We start from the raw sequence: 20,920 nt of genomic DNA, 5'->3' as shown, positions 1-20,920 counted from the left end.
TAGAAGTTATTCAATTTTTATGTTGTGGACTTTGCTTTTATATAAGTGTTGGAAGGTGATATGGGGTCTATAAAGGCAATTCTATTTAATTATTTATTTTTGACCTGTAGTTTATTGTATTTATTTAAACCTTTAAATATATTAAAACAAAATGTTATTGCTTCAAGTTATGATGTTGGGAAAGAGTGCATATGTAAACAAATGTATTGTTTATTTAAAGTATGGGTTAGTAAAATATTATAACCTTAGAGGAAATAAATGTCTATTACACTATGTTTGGGAGATTTTTAGAAAAGAATGGAATGGAGTGAGATGTTTAAAAGATATTAGCCATTATTTGTGAGTTTTTTTAAAGAATGTTGGAATGGCAAGGAAGGGCCTCTAAAATCTTCCTTTGCCATTCATAGCTCAATATTTTTTATCTCCAAATTAGGGAGTCAAAGATGAAATGGCACAGTATAATTATTTTATTTACAAAATTAACCCCAACCTCCTATTCCAATTAAAAAAACCCTATATATTATTCTCATTCTCGGGCTATCTCTCTTGTCTCCTATTAGGGTTGTACATTGGTAGGGTCGGGTTAGGCATCAACCTAGCTTGGTGCCCACCTCGATATGCATTAAGGTACTAGGTTAGCCCAATTAACCCGAAAATATTTTTACAAGTATTTTTTAAAAAACATATTAAAAAATTTTTCCTTGAAAAAGTAATATTTTTATTTTTATTTAAGATATATTTCCATAAAACTAATATTAGAATTAAAAGTAATTTTTTAAAAGTTTAAATGAACAACAATTGTCAATTATTTTTACATAATAATAAGTTAAAGAAAAATTTTAAATTTTGAAAGAGATTTAAAAAATTTTAATGATAAAAAATGTCTAAAATATCATAAAAATAATATATTCATGATAAATTTTAATAAAAAATAATGCCATAAGATAAATATTATTCACAAAAAATAAAAAAAACTTGCACATGTTCGGGCAAGGCAATATTTGACCTTTGTTGATGCTTGGCCTCACGTGCTTAGATGCTTTGAGCAAGGTTAATCAAGCATTTAGACATAGTGCATAGTCATACTTCTTGCCATCTCTCTCTCACTCTTGCTTTCTCTCTCTATTGTACCTTTCGACACTACGTGCTGTGTTTTCCTTTTGTACAACAAGAATGTTTCCTTAAAGAGCCATATTATTTGCTTTCTCTTTTTATTTTTAATTCTTGAATATCTTGTTTAACCACCACCACCACCAATAATAATAATTATTATTATCATCATTATTATTTTTGTTGCATAAATATTATAATTATTTAATGAGCATTATTTTTTTAAATTTAGTCATATGGGTAATATTGGAAGAAAAAAATTTTAAATCATTTTGTTTCATTCATTTTATAATAACTTGCACATAATGGTCATGTAAAACCCTTTCTTCCTATCATAAAACTTTCAAACAATAAAAAATTCTATTCTACTCCACTCCATTCTATTAATGACCATTCATTTTCATTCAATCATGAACTCCCAAATGCACTCTTAAAGATATGGATGGAGTAGAGCCATTGTTAAAAAAGTTGTTCATCCTTCTTGTCTAAGTAATAGAATAGCTACGAGGCAATTGAGAGATCAAGGTTTACTTTAAAAGGAATGAATTATTATTTTAAGTTCAAGCAAGTGGATAGCATCCTAATTAACTTACCATTTTTATTGTTTTATTGTTAGTAAACCACATATATCAAAGAATGATTCTTTTATTGGATAATTCTAATTTAATGGATCAATTTGTTAAATTATATTATATTGAATGGATAAAGTATTTACATAAGTTTTTATTTGATGCAGTCATGCATGTAATTTTTAATGAAAATATAAAATGTTAGTTATGAAAATTTTCATGCATGTTTGAAAGTTGACTTTAAAAGAAAACTGTATACAGAATACTAGTTGCTAATGATAGTTTCGTTACCTTGTAGCCTACTATAATTAATGACTAGCTAATTTGATTTTTATGAGTTCTATTCTCACATTTGTCATTCATGGGTCTCATACCTACATATGTTTCATGGCTTGGAGCTAGGTTTGGTTAGCATTATCCTCAAAAATTATATGTCCGCATTAATTTTTGTGGCTTTGACTGTGTTTAGTTATTTACTCTTGTAAATTGTTTGTCTCTATGGTATAAGTCGCGTTTGGTTATTTGCTTTTGTGGATTGTTTGTCCAAATTTATTATTTGTTTTGTAAAGTCCTTAGAATATTAGCTTTTAATTGATTTGTGAAATTTATACTCCATTGTTTTTTTAGTAAATGTTTCTATTTTTATTTGATTTATTTATTTAATCTATTGATTTTTAAGATCAAATGATGAAGTTGCTTTGTTATTGTAAGTTTAATGGTTCAGTATTTTTGAAGTTCTTTAGAATCTTTAAAACCCCAAGTTTGGTGATTATATTATATTGAAAGATTCTCCCTTTAATTTATTTATAATTACCAATTCATTCTTATTATTTCAAATTTCATTATTAAGACGTTGTTCACTAAAAAATTATTTTTGATCTCTGATATTATAGTTGAAGTTGTACTTCCAGCTGGCCATTGAGAGGCTTTTTATTTTTTGACTTGAAGTGAAGAAGTTATTGACCATCCTTGATGTAAAAATTTAAATTATGAATTCATATTTTGTAAATCTTATTCTAGGCCTTTCATGTACTCATATTTAGGACTCTCATTTGTATATATACTATGCATGATTTGTCTTCTAGAGGGAGTAGAGTTCCTTATTGATGCTATTTTGTATTGAGGAATGCTATTATAGAATTTTCAAGAAGTCCTATTTTTAATAGAGTTTTTATCAAAATTTTTATCAAAATATTAAATATTTTGTTCTTATTATCGAAAATGAATCCATTGATTGTCACATGTCTTCATGGTTTAAAAATTAGAATTTCTTTAGTTAAAGCTTTCGGGATATGGGTTTTGTTCTCATATTTTGTGCTGATTATGCCTTATTTTCAAAGCATGACAAAGATATAGTGAGAAAATTGTGTGATTTTTCATTTTAGTTTGTAGAATACAAGTGAGGTGCCTTCTTCTATTAATAGGAGCAAACATATAAATTAAATTAAATTAAATATACAAGATAATAATAACTAAAAAAATAACAGCAACCAAAAAATATGGGAGAATTTGAGATAATAGACACTTAGATAGCATCCAAATATTCATAACACTAATAAAAATAATTTATATATTTATTCGGGACATGTTTATAATTCATTCAATAATTTTGTTTAATTTCTACTCCCTTCCTTAAAAAATATAAGGCATTTTTAATCGAATCTCACCTCCAATAAAATAATTACCTACTTTTCTACTAACCCTATTTTTTTATATTTATTTATATTAAATACCCTGTAATAAATATAAAATTATTATCAATAGGGGTACTTGTAAAAAAAGGCAATAATTATACATCAAAAGATTAAAAATATATTATATTTTTTAATATCTAACTTCTCAAAAAATGCCTTCTATTTTTGTACGAAAAGAGTATTTATTTATCAGGTGCCAACATCTCTTCATATTCCGAAATCTTGACATTCATTTGGCTGCCATATGTAATGTATTGACTAGGTTTTTCAAATTTAATATTCTTGAAGAAGTATGCTTTTCAAAATTTCTGCTAATGACTAAAAGAAAGAAAATAAAAAATTAGTTGATATCTATATCAACACTTGCTTATGCTGCAATATGTATAGCCCTAAGTTCAAACATTTAGCCAAAACTAATAGAATGGAATGCCTCCCGGAAAGGACCAAAAAACGCGCAGTTTTATAGTTTATAACAAATAATCATAGTCATAATCATAATCGGTGGGCAAAGGAGGAAGATAAACAGGAAAATCCTCGAGGTATAAAAAAGGTGGTTTCAAGATTAATTACGGTACCGCAAGGAATAAGAAACGATAAAATGGCTTCCCAAATTGCAAGCCCATCCTCAATTCTCGGCCGTAGGATCCATGCTCTTGTAATGAGTGTATGCTCTGTGGTCTTACTGGCTTCTGCTAATTTCAAGCTTTCAGGTGTTCATTATGGTTTTCAAAATATCGTCACTTTTAGGTATGGATAACATCACACATTATCATGCAACTAACATGTTTTTTTATGCACTGCGTAAAATTTGAAATAACTTATGCTACAAGTTTTACATTATATAGATATATTGATGATTAATATTGAATATTTTTTTGGTGAATATATATATATATATGTTTAATATATTTTTATTTATATAATTTAATAAGATCTAGTTATAGAAGATATAATATATAAAAAATTTACATGTATTGATTGATTTGATTCATTGAAAAAAGTATACTAAGTTAGTATATCGTCACTTTTTTTATTTATGAAATTTACAAAATTCTCTTCCATAAAAATTATAAGTAAATTGTACATATAAATGTTTGTTTTTTTCAAAAAAATATAGGCAAAGTTTATATATTGTTTCAATAAAATTCAAAACTTAGTAAGGGTAATTTATTCAATTTTTATTTCCATGTTCTTGCTGAAATTAAATCCAAAAGAGTATAGTTTCTTTTAAAGAAAAAACAAAAATTAAAAAATAAATAAATTTTAGACAAATTTTTATTATTTTTTATAATATATTTTAAACGAATAAATTCTATCTATATATATATAATATAATATAAAATATATAAAAAAAAGTCATGTTATTTATGAGTCAACAAGGCAACAACGCAACTCAACTTAAATTGTCTCTATCTGCTTATGTCCTTTCTAGGAAACGAAACATCAACAAATTCTTATGCCTTCAATGATGCTTAAAAAATGCAGATATGTGATGGCAGTTGCAGTGATATCGATCGCATACGGTGTAATGCAGCTACCCTTTGCTGCGTACTACGATCGTACGCAAAAGAGAGTGATTCCCCAGCGTTTTGAATTCTACGCTGATATGGTCATCCCCTCACCTGATTTAATTTTAAAATTAATGTGTTCCATTTTTTACATATTTCTTTTAGAACTAGAGTTATTGCATTGCACGGTGACAAGTTGCCCAGATTTATGAACTCATTTCAATAAAGTTTTTAAATGGCGGAAGATAGAGAGATTCCAAACGAATCAATTAATTCAACTTAAACTCCTAGTGCCAAATTTTAGGAATTTATAAATTTGATTTTCAATCTTACAACATGGTTACGATGAATTTGAAATTTGTATTTCAAATTTTAACATGAAAAATAAATTTGTTTATTATTCAATCATGTTAAAATTTAAAAAAATAAATTATAAATTTATCATAGTAAAGATATAAAATTACGAGTCGAACTTATAAAATTTTAAAATTTAACACTTGAGATCTAAGTTGGATTAATTTATCTTATTAGAATCTCTCTATCATTCTCCCCTTTTTTTTCCTTTTTAAATTAAAGGAATGCCTGCACGGAAGTATAGGCCGGGGCTTTGGACTTGGACTTTAATATTTTTTTTTTTATAAAAACAATAGGATACCATGCATGCTCTTATGGTTCTATCTGACATGAATTAAATTAGTCGAAGTATATAATTATAATTTTTTAGTTATCAGGTGATTTTAATTTCATCAATTGGATGCAGGTGATGAGCGTGTTGCTAGCTACAAGCAGTGGTGCTGGTATTGCGGTCTCTCATGAGTTGAAGAGAGGATTTGGTGATGGAAACAACATCGGCACCGATAGCAACAATGATTATCATGATTATTATGATCATATTATCATTGTGGACTCATTTTTCAATTTCTTTATCAAGCTACTTGTTGCTTCTGTTCTCCTCCTTTTGGTTTGGCTTTCCTTGGCCGTCATTTCCATCATTTCCCATAACAAAAAACATCGTCAATCCAACAGCACACTTGAACCCTCTTCTATTACAGAACCTGCTGTGTGCGCTGATGTTAAAGCATCGTCTGATGGGGTGTGTGTGTGACGAAGCTTTGTCATTAGATTTGAGCTTTGGTATTACATTTTTCAACAATGTGGACCATGGATTTGAACTTGTGTTTGTTTTTTTGTTAATTAACTAGTGTGAATCCTTTGTATTGCATGGATGGTTTGGGAGCTACGTTGATCTATGACATGGTCTTGAAAAACAAGTAATTCTGCTGATCCGTTATCCTTTTTTTAGGTTCATTAGGATTCTTATTGGTTGGAACTTTGAATTATTTTGATAGGAATATTTTTCTCCACAAGGGATCGTCATGTCCTTCTATAGAACTGTTGGTCTCTTTGTTAGCTCCTATTTGTGGTTAGCTTAATGAAAGATTTTGAATTCAAATCTTTGAGTATTCATTAAATTTGTTTAAAGGGATATAACCTTTCCAGAAAATGCCCTAAAATTACCAACTAGATTAATTTATGTCAAAGACTTGGGATACCAAAAAGGTCAAAAAAGGATAATTATTTATTACTATTTATTTTTTATTTATCATTTTTATTAAATAATTTTTAATACATGAAAAATTATTATTATTTGCTTATGTTTATATGGCAGGTATGTTTAGCTTTTGTTTTCTCCAAAAAAAAAAAAGCTAAACTAAACATTTGTGCTTATATAATTTTCATTTTGGGTTGCGGAAAAATGGGGTTCATTGTAAGAGAATGCTTTTGTTTTTTCATAAGGGGGATCACAAAACATATATGATAATAGAAATAAAATTAAATCAAATCTATATATATTACTAACATAATATAAATATTTCAAGGGGTTTTTATAGATATAGCTTATATCGTAGGATCATATCAAGTAGATAGTCTAATATTTATTATATTTTATATTATAGCTAGTTTATTAAATTTGTCAATGATATACCGTTGTGTATCAATGATAAACTACTTATAAATTTTTAAATTTTTAATAATAAATTTCTTATATATCAATGTGAACTGGCTACACTCACAAATTTTAATTTATCTATATTTCAACATATATATTTATATTTAATTATACATATAAAACGAAAATAAAATTTACACTTCATTTTTAAATTTTTCTCATCAATTTTTATGGTATAAGAATAATTAATTATGATGTCTGTGATAAAATTTTTAGAAATTTCATTCTCAATATAACTATCGTTAAATTGGCAAAGATTTCATTTTCTCCATGGGCATTGAATAATTTAAATGCATATTTGAGATCTAAAGTTCAATTTAATTTTAAAAACTTCATTACTTGCTTACTGAATTTACTATTTAATTTTTTTAATTAATAATTATAGTAGATAAATATATTAACACAGTAATGATATTCAATTGTCATAAATTTTTTATGTGATCTGAGTATATTATAGTCAAAACCATTCATATAATAAATTTCAATAGCTTAGTTATTATAGAAAAAGTAATTTTTTTTAGAAAAACATATTTTAACCATGACCTCTTAACTTTTGGGTTAATAATTTTATAGTAAATATCAAGCACAGAGCATTCAATCTACTTGGAATTTTTGTTGCATTGCTTGACAAAATCTATTGGTAAAAGTTCTCTTAATTTCATTCATCAAATATAAAATAAAAGTAAAATCAAATGATATTAATGTTTTAAAAGTAACTGTAACATTACCTTATTAAAAATAAATAGATCTTACGACAATTATATCCTTAGGCTACTAAAACAGTCGGATTATATATATGTGTAAAAGACTATTATAAAATTGAAAAGAGAATCTCATAGTATTTCAAAACTTTTATAATATACTAATTTAGGGGGTCAAAAAAATATAACCCATATATTTTATTAAAAAAAAATTAGCGACCCTTGCTGCCCCGTCTTCTCCCTTGGGACCAATTGGTTTGCTTCATAGAATGGGAAAAAATAAGAAAAGTGTAAACTAGAGAAGAAAATGATTACAAGAAAAAGACATTGTTAATTATTAAAAAAATTATATATTAGTAAGTAATATATAATAAAAAAATATATATGTCTTGATTTGATGAAGCATCTTAAATAATATGAGAATAAGTATTAGGTTTTTCTTTTTTTTTATTCATGAAATTTACAAAATTTTCTTCTATAAAAATTATAAGTGAATTGTCTGTTATTTTTTTTGAAAATTATAAAAAAAATTTATATAGTTTCAATTAAATTCAAATTTAAACATCCTTGTTCTTTGCTGTTTTTTTTTTGTGCTGTGGCTTACTGGCTGTTAGTGTTTTTCCTCCTGTGTTGCCTTGTTTTTTTTTTTTTTTTTTAAAAACTGTTCTGTTATCTTCTTTTAGTTCAGACTTCTGTGTTAGTTTGGCCAAAAAAAAAGAAGAAGAAAGATTTGTGTGTTAGTTTGCTGGTAGATTTTGAGTGTTTTCTTTCTTTTTTTGGGGGGGGGGGGGCTACAGGATTTAACTTGTATAATCTGTTTTTTGAATTAATAAAATTGATTTATGTTTAAACAAGAACGTTAATCAATTGAGATAAAATAATTATTGATTGTTTTCACTTTGTCAATCAAGAAATGAAATCAAATAATAAAAAAAAGAAATAAATAAAAGGCTCGACTTCTGAATAGTGCCGTTGGATTAGGGAAAAAACATAAAAACATGGAACATACACTTATGAACAAACAATTAAATCATCAATAAAAATTTAAAATGTTGGTTTCTGAACGTTAATCAAATTAAGATAAAATAAATGGCAGTTTACATTTCTTGTCGGTTAAGGAAATGAAATCAAAGAATTAAAATAAATAAATAAAAGGGCTGAAATTCTGAATAGTGCCGTTGGACTATTAAAAGAAAAACATAAAAAATGGAATATACATTTATGAACAAACAATTAAATTAAATCAATTAAAACTTCAACTAAAGATTAATTTACAGCTGCAAATCAATCAAGGCAACTATTGCCAGCTTGCATTTCTTGTCAATTAAGGAAATTCAATGAAAGAATCAAAGATCACTATCGGCGGTTTTCATTTGGTGCCGTGAGACGCACACCCGCCAAAACCCAAGCGGCGGAGATGTGAAGGTGGTAAGGAGGTGTGGCGATGGAGATCGGAGCCAGAAGCGGAATCCATGGCTTGCGTGCCATGAGTGCTCTATGCTGTGCTCGACCTAAAAAGATCCGGAACGCTATTTTCCTCCTCTCTTCACGGACCCAAATACCCTCTACATTTTAAGGCGGTTAGAGTTTGGCATTGTAATTCATCGAATGCATTACTCTTCGGTCACTGATTTTCCATTCATCCTCGTTCTTTGGAGGACTCGTTATGGTTCATGCACAAGTACATGAGGGATGCTGTTGACAAGGGGTTCAATCGATAAAGTTCTCTTCACGGACCCAAAGACCCTCGATCGTTTCATTTTTCATACTTTCGGAGTTTGTCACTATAACTCATTGGAAGCATTGCTCTTCGTTCACTGATTTTTCATTCTTCCTGGTTCTGGAGGACTCGGTATGGTTCTTTCAAAAGTATGTAAGCGATGCTGTGTAGGAGGATTCATTAGATAAAGTTCTTGTTCCCATGATCGAAATTTGTTCAATTTCTGATATTTTTTTTTTATAGATTGAACTTGTTTCTCTTTTAAAAATTATCAACTTTAGAGTTTGTAGAAGCTCTGTTATGTTGGTCATCCTGATCGCACTCATTATTATGGGTTTATATTATGCATATGAATGGTAGTCATTGAAGTCCAAAGACTGTAAGCATGGTGGCTAAGCTATGATACTGATAAAATGGCTCTTTCAAGATGAGTTGCTTCGTGAAACAGTGATGAAAGGTCTCGCTAACATCATTGCAAGGAAGAATTATTGTTTGAATGGTCGGTACTTGTGCGAGCTCTTGTGGATTACGAGGCTATTATCAGTCAATCTCCTTTCAGTGGTAAGTTCTCATTTTTTCTTTTGACCATAACTCCTGGAGCAGAAAAGCACATTTGCTTTAACCGTTATTGGCTTATGATTAACATTTGCTTCTTCCTATTGGAGATTAATGAACTTTTGAATGGTAGGAATAAGGTTTCAAAAGTCCTTTGCATGTAAGTTTTATGACCAATCATATGTGTGTCCAACTAGAGTGAGCTTTATTATTTGAACTGATGCGAACATGATGGATTCCTTTCATCTATGTGTATGTGCACCGCCAAGAGGGTTAATTAATTTGTATACTTTGATATTTCCTCTAGACATTCAGAAATTTGTAAAGGGGATTTAGTTTTCAGTTTGTAAAGACTTTTTATGTCTTTGCTGCATAGAGTCCCCTTACATGACTTGACATCTTTGGTCAAAATCCTCTGTGGTTTACTAGAAAATCTTAAATTTATAGGAATCTTTTGTTGGTATTCGGATCTATAAATACAATCTTACGAGGCTAACTTGATAAAGCAATTTAGAGGCTTTCTAATGCACTTTTGATACCTTCTTTGAATGTTCCAAGATCTTACCTATATGGATTGTGAACTGACAATATGATGAGTGGCTTACTAGATGAATTATGACTAATTTAATCCTATGCATTTGTTGGCCTTTCTACATCTATATATAATGCACTCCTACGAGGCTCAATTGTAATTGTACATTTTGATGCCTCCTCTAGTTGTGCAGAAATTTAAGAAGGGGTTTACTTTTTCATAACGGTATGGACTTTTTTTTATCTCTACTGCTTTTAGTACCCCTAAATTGATACAAAAATTGTCATTGGTCTTAAAACGTCATGTGCATAGTATATGTGGCCTACTAATGTGAGATTTATTATTTGATCTAATATGTGTTGGCCTTTTTACATCTTTATATGATGCACTCCTACTAGGCTCAATTATAATTTTATATTTTGATGCCTCCTCTAGATGTGTAGAAATTTTAATAGGGATCTACTTTTTTCATGTTGGTATAGATTTTTTGTGTCTCTACCGCTTTTGGTACCCCTAACATTGATGCCAAAATTGTCGATTCTCTTAAAACGTCCTATCCATGGTTTATGAGGCCTATTATTGTGAAGTTTATTATTTGAACTGATTTGGACATGTTAGATTGGCTTCATCCAAGTGTAAATGCACCACTGCAAGGGTCAATTAATTTGTATCTTTTGATACCTCCTCAAGACGTGCAGAAATTTATTAAAGGGTTTTGCCTTTTGATTTGCATTCAAAACTTCACTGCTCAAGGTCCCTTTACATGAATCAATATTTTCTGTGAAATCTTTTGTGGCTTACTAGTGAAATTTTAAATTGTTCAAACTCAGACCAATGTGTTGGCATTCTCAGATTTATAAGTAATACTGACTTATGAGGCTTATTGGATAATGTTGGCTTGAGGCTTTGTAATGCACTTTTGATACCTTCTCTAAACGTTCCAAGCTCTTGCCTATATGGATTGTGAACTTGACAATATGATGAGTGGCTTACTAGATGAATTATGAATGATTTAATCCTATGCATGCGTTGGTATTTCTATATCTATACATAATGTACTCCTATAAGGCTCAATTATAATTTTATATTTTGATGCCTCCTCTAGGTGTGCAGAAATTTTGGAAGGGGTCTACTTTCTTTGTGTTGGTATAGACTTTTTATGTCTCTATCACTTCTAGTACCCCTAACATTGATGCCAAAATTGTCGGTTCTCTTAAATTGTCCCATGCATGGTTTATGAGGCCTAGTCTTGTGAGATTTATTATTTGAATGAATATGGACGAATTGGATTGGCTTTGTCTATGTTCAAAGGCACCACTATGAGGGTCAATTAATATGCATGTTTTGATACCACCTCTAAATGTGCAGAGATTTATAAAAGGGCTTTACTTTTTGATTTGCATTCAAGACTTTGTATGTCTTCGCTGCTCGGGGTCCCTCTACGTGAATCAATATTTTATGGGAAAATCTTTTGTGGCTTACTAGTAAAATTTTAAATTGTTCAAACTCTGACCAATGTGTTGGCATTCTTGGATTTATAAGTAATACCAGCTTATGAGGCTTATTGGATAATGCTGGGTTGAGGCTTTGTAAAGAACTTTTGATACCTTCTCTGAACGTTCCAAGCTCTTGCCCATATGGATTGTGAATTAATAATATGATTAGTGGCCTACGAGATGAATTATGAATGATTTAATCCTATCCATGTGTTGGCCTTTCTACATCTTTATATAATGCACTCCTATGAGGCTCAATTATGATTTCATATTTTGATGCCTCCTCTGAGTGTGCTGAAATTTTATGAGGGATCTACTTTTTTCATGGTGGTATAGACTTTTTGTGTCTCTACCATTTCTGGTACTCCTAACATTGAGGCCACAATTGTCGGTTCTCTTACAACGTCTCGTCCATGGTTTACAGGGCCTATTATTGTGAGATTTATTTTTTGAACTGATCTGGATTTGTTGGATTGGCTTCATCTAAGCATAAATGCACCACTATAAGGGTTAATTAAATTGTATATTTTGATACTACCACAACAAGTGCAAAAATTTATAAAAGGGTTTTGCTTTTTGATTTGCATTCAAGACTTTCTATGCCATCGCTGCTTGGGGTCCTTTTACCTAAATCAATATTTTTTATGAAAATCTTTTGTGTCTTACTATTAAAATTTAAAATTGTTCAAACTCAGACTAATGTGTTGACATTCTCGGAGTTATAAGTAATACTGACTTATGAGGCTTATTGGATAATGTTGGCTTGAGGCTTTGTAATGCACTTTTGATACCTTCTTTGAACGTTCCAAGCTCTTGCCTATATGGATTGTGAACTTGACAATATGATGAGTGGCTTATGAGATGAATTATGAATGATTTAATCCTATCGATATGTTGGCATTTCTAAATCTTTATATAATGCAATCCTACGAGGGTCAATTGTAATTGTACATTTTGATGCCTCCTCTAGATTTTTAGCAATTTTATGAGGGATTTACTTTTTTCATGTCGGTATAGACTTTTTGTGTCTCTACCACTTCTGGTACCCCTAACATTGATGCCAAAATTGTCAGTTCTCTTAAAACGTCCTATGAATGGTTTATTTGGCCTATTGTGGTGAGATTTATTATTTCAATTGTTCTGGACGTGTTGGATTGGCTTCATCCAAGTGTAAATGCACCACTACAAGGGTCAATAAATTTGTATCTTTTGACACCTCATCAAGATGTTCAGAAATTTATCTAAGGGTTTTGCATTTTGATTTGCATTCAAGATGTCCCGTCCATGGTTTATGAGGCCTATTATTGTGAGATTTATTTTTTTGAACTTATCTGGATTTGTTGGATTGGCTTCATCTAAGTGTAAATGCACCACTGCAAGGGTCAATTAAGTTGTATATTTTGATACCTCCTTAAGACGTGCAAAAATTTATAAAAGGGTTTTGCTTTTTGATTTGCATTCAAGACTTTCTATGCCATCGCTGCTTGGGGTCCCTTTACCTGAATCAATATTTTCTATGAAAATCTTTTGTGGCTTACTAGTAAAATTTAAAATTGTTCAAACTCAAACTAATGTGTTGGCATTCTTGAGTTTATAAGTAATACCGACTTATGAGGCTTACTGAATAATGTTGGCTTGAGGCTTTGTAATGTACTTTTGATACCTTCTCTGAATGTTCCAAGTTCTTTCCTATATGGATTGTGAACTTGACAATACGATGAGTGGCTTGCGAGATGAATTATGAATGATTTAATCCTATCAATTTGTTGGCCTTTCTACATCTTTATATAATGCACTCCTATAGGGCTTAATTGTAATTTTATATTTTGATGCCTCCTCTAAATGTGCTGAAATTTTATGAGGGATCTACCTTTTTCATGTTGGTATAGACTTTTTGTGTATCTACCACTTCTGCTACCCCTAACATTCATGACACAATCGTTAGTTCTCTTAAGATGTCCTGTTCATGGTTTATAAGGCCTGTTATTGTGAGATCTATTATTTAAACTGATCTGGATGTGTTGGATTGACTTTATCTCAGTGTAAATGCACCACAAGGGTCAATTAATTTGTTTATTTTGATACCTCCTCAAGACTTGTGGAACTTTATGAAAGGGTTTGCATTTTAATTTGCATTCAAGACTTTCTATGTCTTCGCTGCTCAGCGGCCCTTTAAATTCAATTTTTTTTGTGAAAATCTCTTGTGGCTCTCTAGTAAAATTATAAATTGTTCAAACTTAGTCTAGTGTGTTGGCATTCTCGAATTTATAAGTAATATCATCTTATGAGGCTTACTGGATAAGGCTAGTTTGAAGCTTTGTAATGCACTTTTGATACCTTCTCTGAACGTTCCAAGCTCTTGCCTATATGGATTGTGAACTTGACAATATGATGAGTGGTTTATGAGATGAATTATGAATGATTTAATCCTATCAATGTGTTGTCATTTCTACATCTTTATATAATGCACTCCTATGAGGGTCAATTGTAATTGTACATTTTGATGCCTCCTCTAGATTTGCAGCAATTTTATGAGGGATATACTTTTTTCATGTTGATATATACTTTTTGTGTCTCTACCGCTTCTGGTACCCCTAACATTGATGCCAAAATTGTCAGTTCTCTTAAAACGTCTCGTGTATGGTTTATGTGGCCTATTGTTGTGAGATTTATTATTTGAATTGTTCTGGACATGTTGGATTGGCTTCATCCAAGTGTAAACGCACCACTTTAATTTGTATATTTTGATACCTCCTTTAGGCATGCAGAAATTTATTAAAGGGTTTTGCATTTTGATTTGCATTCAAGACTTTCTATGTCTTCGTTGCTCGGGGTCCCTGTATGTGAATCAATATTTTCTGTGAAAATATTTTGTGGCTTACTAGTAAAATTTTAACTTGTTCAAACTCATACCAATGTGTTGGCATTCTCGAATTTATAAGTAATACCACCTTATGAGGCTTACTAGATAATGCTGGTTTGAGGCTTTGTAATGCACTTTTGATACTGATAGAGCTGAAGAATTAGAACAGATTTATATATCATTTCCTAGGGCCTATAACATAGTCTATATGGAGGGACATGGTGTAGGAAAGAGACTAAAGAATTATCTTCCAGTGGATAAGAGAATTACCCAAAGGTTCCTGGCCATAGGGGGACAAAGTGATGTATGAACAGGGATTAGGTTCAGCTAGGATTATGTTCAACCTTTTGTAACTTTTTGGGTCTTTAAATCTCTCCTTTCGTCCAGAGGGAGGGTGGGCAGTATTTTGAAATTGTGAGTCGTGAGGAGAGCTCTGGCCTCTCGAATGCCAGATGGGGGTGGAGGAAGATATCTTTCTTCATCATTTGTTCATGTGTAACTTATGTTTTTGTTGTTGTACTGGGTTGTATTTTGTGTTGTTTCATGTACTCTGTACTTCTAGTTCATTTTGCTGGTAATACAACTCCATTATTCTGTTTAGTCCCATTTTCTGTGTATTTTTCTGTATTTTTGCTTGTTTTAAGTTTATTAGCGTAGAGGGTTCCATCATTTGGTATCAGAGCAGTTCGATCCAGAGGGAAAAAAAAAAAAAGTATGGCAACTTTGCAAGAAGAACTTGTAGTTGCAACAGCTAAGATGTCAGAATTGTTGAAGAATGTGGTGGAAAGAACAGAGGGGATGCAAAGGCAATTAGAGAAGTGCACACGACTTTTAGACAAAATGGAGATCAAAGAAAAGATGTTTGCTGAAGCAGAAAAGAAGAAATTAGAGGCTAAAGTCAAAGAATATTCTGAAGAAGGAAAAGGTGTTGTATGTGCAGATGAGGCAATACCTAGTCAGAATACAAGCAAAGAAAAACTTGTTTCTAAAGATGGATTTGCAATATCATATGCAGAAAAAGAAAAGAGTGAAGAACGGACTCTTGAGTCAAAATCTGTAGTGTTATCAAAGTCCTTTGAGGTTGAAGCCGAAGACGATTCCAACAGAAGTGATTTTTTTAGAGGAGAGGAAGCATCGATAGAGAAAGAAGTAGATAAAGGACTCAAGGCTGATCAACCATTAAAGTTACTACCTTTATCAAGAGGAGAGTTCGAAAAACATTCTGGTGACAATTCAAAAGAGATGAAACCTGAAGCTTTTCAACTTGTAGAAGCTTTCGAAATATTGCCAAACGCACCTAGAGATGCTCAACAAGTATTTGTTGCAACAGAAGAGACGGATGAAGAAACAAAGAGAAGATGGGACACTGTGAGGGTTCAAGGACGACATTGGAGAAAAGAGCGAGGAAGAGACAGGATGAAGTCAAGGGAGGTTGACGGCCAAGAAAAGAGAAAGTGGAGGCTGGACCGGGTTAGGTTAATTACTCACTACAGAAGCCCAATAATAAAGGAAGGAAATTCTTTTGGACCCAACAGCTTTTTTATTTATGCAAGGAAGATGTCCCAATCGCATATAATTTTAAATCTGATATTTAGGAAACATCTAATGGGCTTGGGCCTTAGGGTGGAAAAGAGAAACCCTATCTTTCAAAAAATAGCCCAATCACTCATTTACTTGGTGCCACTCGTTACTCTCCAATCCAACCTTTCCTCTTCAAACACCACAACGGCATGGCTGCTGGAATTTTCCTGGCAAATGACGCTGTCAAACTCAAGTTCGGAGGGAGAAGATGATGAAGCTGCGATTAGTTTCCTTGGTGATAACTCCCATAAAAATATCTGCAAATCTGTATGTTCTGGTTTCGACAGTCTCAATCATGGAAAGAAACATCTCTTCTGCACAGTTATCGATGCGATGAGTCTAGGCATAGAAGCAGAAGACGTTGAAGCAAAAGTGGCTTTTGTTTCTCCTAAAAAATCCCACGGTGCTTGCTACAATTCCATTCTTCCTTCCTTCAATCATCTCACAAATGACAGGCAAGGTTGCCGCTGTGTGGAAGTTAACTCAGAGCCTATTTTGTCAAGTTCTTTGCTTCTGCCATCATCATCAAACCAGTTTGAGTTTCTTCCCCTGTTCGTTTATAAAAATCAAAGAGAGAGGATGGAATTTCTCAGCCACAAGAGAACACTTGGGACTAAGGACGAGCCTTCTTCCTACATGCAATTGATGAGTCCTTTGCTTCCTCTATCACTCCCGATTCATCTAGAAGAATTGGGATTAAGGATGCTAATGGGTTTAATTTCCCAATATATGCAGATCTTGTTAGGCCTAATCCAGAAGGAGCCCATGAATACTTCCATCCAGAGCAGTTTTCTTACCTCATCAATGTTGACACGGCAAGAAACGGTGGGTATAAGGTTGTTCTTTATCACGATTGGGTGCCGAGTGCCACAGTTGCTGCACGTCCCACTTATCTGCTCAAGAGTTCGAGTTTGTTCAGAGAAAATTTCTGGGTTATTGAGATTTTTGAAGACGTGTTGGAGAGAGCATAGACCCCTGAAAATTTCACTTAGAGGAAAAGCAACAGTGAGCAAGCTAGGAGAGTCTTCTATTCTGTCCAAGTACAAGAAGATGTTTGGGACTAATTACTGGCCTTTTTCATTTGAGCATTTTGAAGCACTAAAGAGGCTCCAGGTGAACATTGCCAATTCAGCAACAAGGGGTGAGATGGAGGCAACTATTGGCACTAGAAGACTGTTTTGGCCAAACAGTAGAGACCAGAATAGGCAAATCAGGCCTCTAGTATTGCGGTTAATGGCTGAAACTGAAGATAACAAGGGAAGAATATTAGAGAAAGAGAGGGTGGCTTCGTTTCTGGGTGCTCTTTCTATATTAATTCACTTAGATGCTGTCACTACTCAAGCAAAAGCAAGAATGGCAGCAACAAGGGAATTTCAGGGACGACAAAATTTTCTGAGTGTAGAATCTTTGATCTTGGTTTTGAAGACTTGGCCCCCTGCTTATGAGTCTGAAAATTTTCCAAATCTGCAGCAAACCTTTGTTTGGCAGCTTGTGATTCTTTTTATTTGGGATGGAGGTAACACAGGTGAAAATTACCCAAGAAAAAGTCACATTTCAGCTTTAGTGTTTAAGTATGAAGCTGAACATTATTCTCTTGTTGAAGAGAAAGGAGGTGGAGGAGCTATAAGAAGAATATACTTGGGTCATACAACATCATCTTCAGACATTCTGCATTTTGCTACAACAAAGAGGGCAACTACTGTAGAAAGGGGATGAAGTGCTGCAATATTAAAAATATCACAGTTCTTGGCAGTCCAAATTCTAGCATGGTTTTTCATGTTCTAGGTTCCCAAAGGATTCAAAGTCCATATGAATATAGTTGTATCGAGAAACCTTATAATGGAGAGATCCCAGCAAGTGTGGTTTCACAACAGCTGCAACCGGGTATACCATTGGCTAGAGATTCTTCAAGCACTCAAGAGAAGTTGAGTTGTCTGGGGAGGAAACCACCACTGCTTACTTCTAATTCTTACCTTGAGGACAAGGTGAAGCTTCAAGGGGAGGGTAATGATAGAGCTGAAGAATTAGAACAGATTTATATATCATTTCCTAGGGCCTATAACATAGTCTATATGGAGGGACATGGTGTAGGAAAGAGACTAAAGAATTATCTTCCAGTGGATAAGAGAATTACCCAAAGGTTCCTGGCCATAGGGGGACAAAGTGATGTATGAACAGGGATTAGGTTCAGCTAGGATTATGTTCAACCTTTTGTAACTTTTTGGGTCTTTAAATCTCTCCTTTCGTCCAGAGGGAGGGTGGGCAGTATTTTGAAATTGTGAGTCGTGAGGAGAGCTCTGGCCTCTCGAATGCCAGATTGGGTTGGAGGAAGATATCTTTCTTCATCATTTGTTCATGTGTAACTTATGTTTTTGTTGTTGTATTGGGTTGTATTTTGTGTTGTTTCATGTACTCTGTACTTCTAGTTCATTTTGCTGGTAATACAACTCCATTATTCTGTTTAGTCCCATTTTCTGTGTATTTTTCTGTATTTTTGCTTGTTTTAAGTTTATTAGCGTAGAGGGTTCCATCAGATACCTTCTCTGAACGTTCCAAGCTCTTGCCTGTATGGATTGTGAACTTGACAATATGATGACTAACTCACTAGATGAATTATGAATGATTTAATCATATCCATGTGTTAGCCTTTCTACATTTTTATATAATGCACTCTTACGAGGTTCAATTATAATTTTATATTTTGATGCCTCCTCTAGATTTGCAACAGTTTTAGGGGGGATCTACTTTTTTCATGTCAGTATAGACTTTTTGTGTCTCTACTGTTTCTGGTACCCCTAGTATGGATGCCAAAATCGTCAATTCTCTTAAAACGTCCCGTGCATGTTTTATGTGGCCTATTATTGTGAGATTTATTATTTTATTTGATTTGGACATGTTGGATTGGCTTCATCCAAGTGTAAACGCACTACTGCAAGGGTTAATTAATTTTTATATTTTCATACCTCCTTAAGACATGCAGAAATTTATTGAAAGGTTTTTCTTTTTGATTTGCATTCAAGACTTTCTATGTCTTCACTGCTCGGGGTCACTTTACATGAATCAATATTTTCTGTGAAAATCTTTTGTGGCTCTCTAGTAAAATTTTAAATTGTTCAAACTCAGTCCAGTGTGTTAGCATTCTCAGATTTATAAGTAATACTGTCTTATGAGGCTTAGTATATAAGGTTGGTTTGAGGCTTTATGATGCACTTTTGATACCTTCTCTAAACGTTCCAAGCTCTTGCCTATATGGATTGTGAACTTGACAATAAGATGAGTAGCTTACAAGATGAATTATGAATGATTTCATCCTATGCATGTGTTGGCATTTCTATATCTATATATAATGCACTCCTGTGGGGCTAAATTGTATGTGTACATTTTGATGCCTCCTCTTGTTGTGTAGAAATTTTACAAGGGGTCCACTTCTTCATTTTGGTATAGAAGTATTGTGTCTCTACCGCTTCTAGTACCCCTAACATTTATGCCAAAATTGTCGGTTCTCTTAAATCATCATGTGCATGGTTTATGAGGCCTAGTCTTGTGAGTTTTATTATTTGAACTATATGGACCACTTGGATTTGATTCGTCTATGTTTAAAGTCACCACTATGAGGGTCAATTAATATGTATGTTTTGATACCACCTCTAGAGATGTAAAAATTTATAAAAGGGGTTTGCTCCTTTGAGGCTTTCTAATGCACTTTTGATGCCTTCTCTGAATTCTAAGCTCTTGCCTAAATAGATATTGAACTGACAATATGATGATTGACTTAGTTAATTATGATTGCTATGCTTGAATTGGTATGTCTATATATAATTCAATTCTACGAGGCTCAATTGTAATTTTACATTTTGATGTTTGCTCTAGATGTGCAAAAATATAAGAACGGGTCTACTTTTTTCATGTTGGTATAGACTTTTTGTTTCCCTTCCGCTTATATTACCCTAACTTTGATGCCACAATTGTCGGTTCTCTTATAAATTCCATTGCATGGTTTATGTGGCCTATTATTGTGAGATTCATTATTTAAATTGATATTGATTTTTTGGATTGACTTAATCTATGTGTAAGGGTACCACTACAAGGGTCAATTAATTTGTATTTTTTGATACCTCCTCTAGATGTGCAAAAATTTATGAAAGGGGTTTGCCTTTTGATTTGCAGTTAAGACTTTATATATCTTCGCTGCTTGAGGTCCCTTTACTTGAATCAATATTTTCTATGAAATCCTTTTGTGGCTTACTAGAAAAATTTTAAATTGTTCAAATTCAGACAAATGTGTTAACATGCTTGGATCTATAAGTAAGGCACTTTCGTGAGGCTTACTGGATGATGCACTTTTGAGGCTCTCTAATGCATTTTTGATACCTTCTCTGAATGATCCAAACTCTTGCATGTATGGATTATGATATGTCAATATCATAAGTTGCTTACTGGATGAATTTTGAATGATTTACTCTTATGCATTTGTATGTACTTGTACATCTAGAAATAATGCACTCCTATGTGACTTGATTGTAATTGTACATCCTCTAGATGTGCTGAAATTTAAGGTGTCTACTTTTTCATGTTGGTAT

The 20,920-nt window shown here is 32.3% G+C and overlaps 1 protein-coding gene across 1 annotated transcript; it reads left to right on the top strand.

Moving 5' to 3' along the window:
* The first annotated feature begins 3,971 nt into the window (after positions 1-3,971).
* LOC129294986 (CASP-like protein 4D1) lies at positions 3,972-5,986 on the top strand. Its single transcript, XM_054933499.1, has 3 exons — positions 3,972-4,120; positions 4,859-4,982; positions 5,642-5,986. The coding sequence occupies exons 1-3, from the start codon at positions 3,972-3,974 to the stop codon at positions 5,984-5,986; spliced, it is 618 nt and encodes a 205-aa protein (XP_054789474.1).
* Positions 5,987-20,920: the final 14,934 nt, after the last annotated feature.

This window comes from Prosopis cineraria, unplaced genomic scaffold (genome assembly GCF_029017545.1).
Source record: "Prosopis cineraria cultivar Desert tree isolate PC_DT_omini unplaced genomic scaffold, ASM2901754v1 PC1, whole genome shotgun sequence".
In the NCBI taxonomy this organism is placed as follows: domain Eukaryota; kingdom Viridiplantae; phylum Streptophyta; class Magnoliopsida; order Fabales; family Fabaceae; genus Prosopis; species Prosopis cineraria.
The sequence above is the reverse complement of the archived record's forward strand: the minus strand, read 5'-3'. Positions and strand labels throughout refer to the sequence as shown.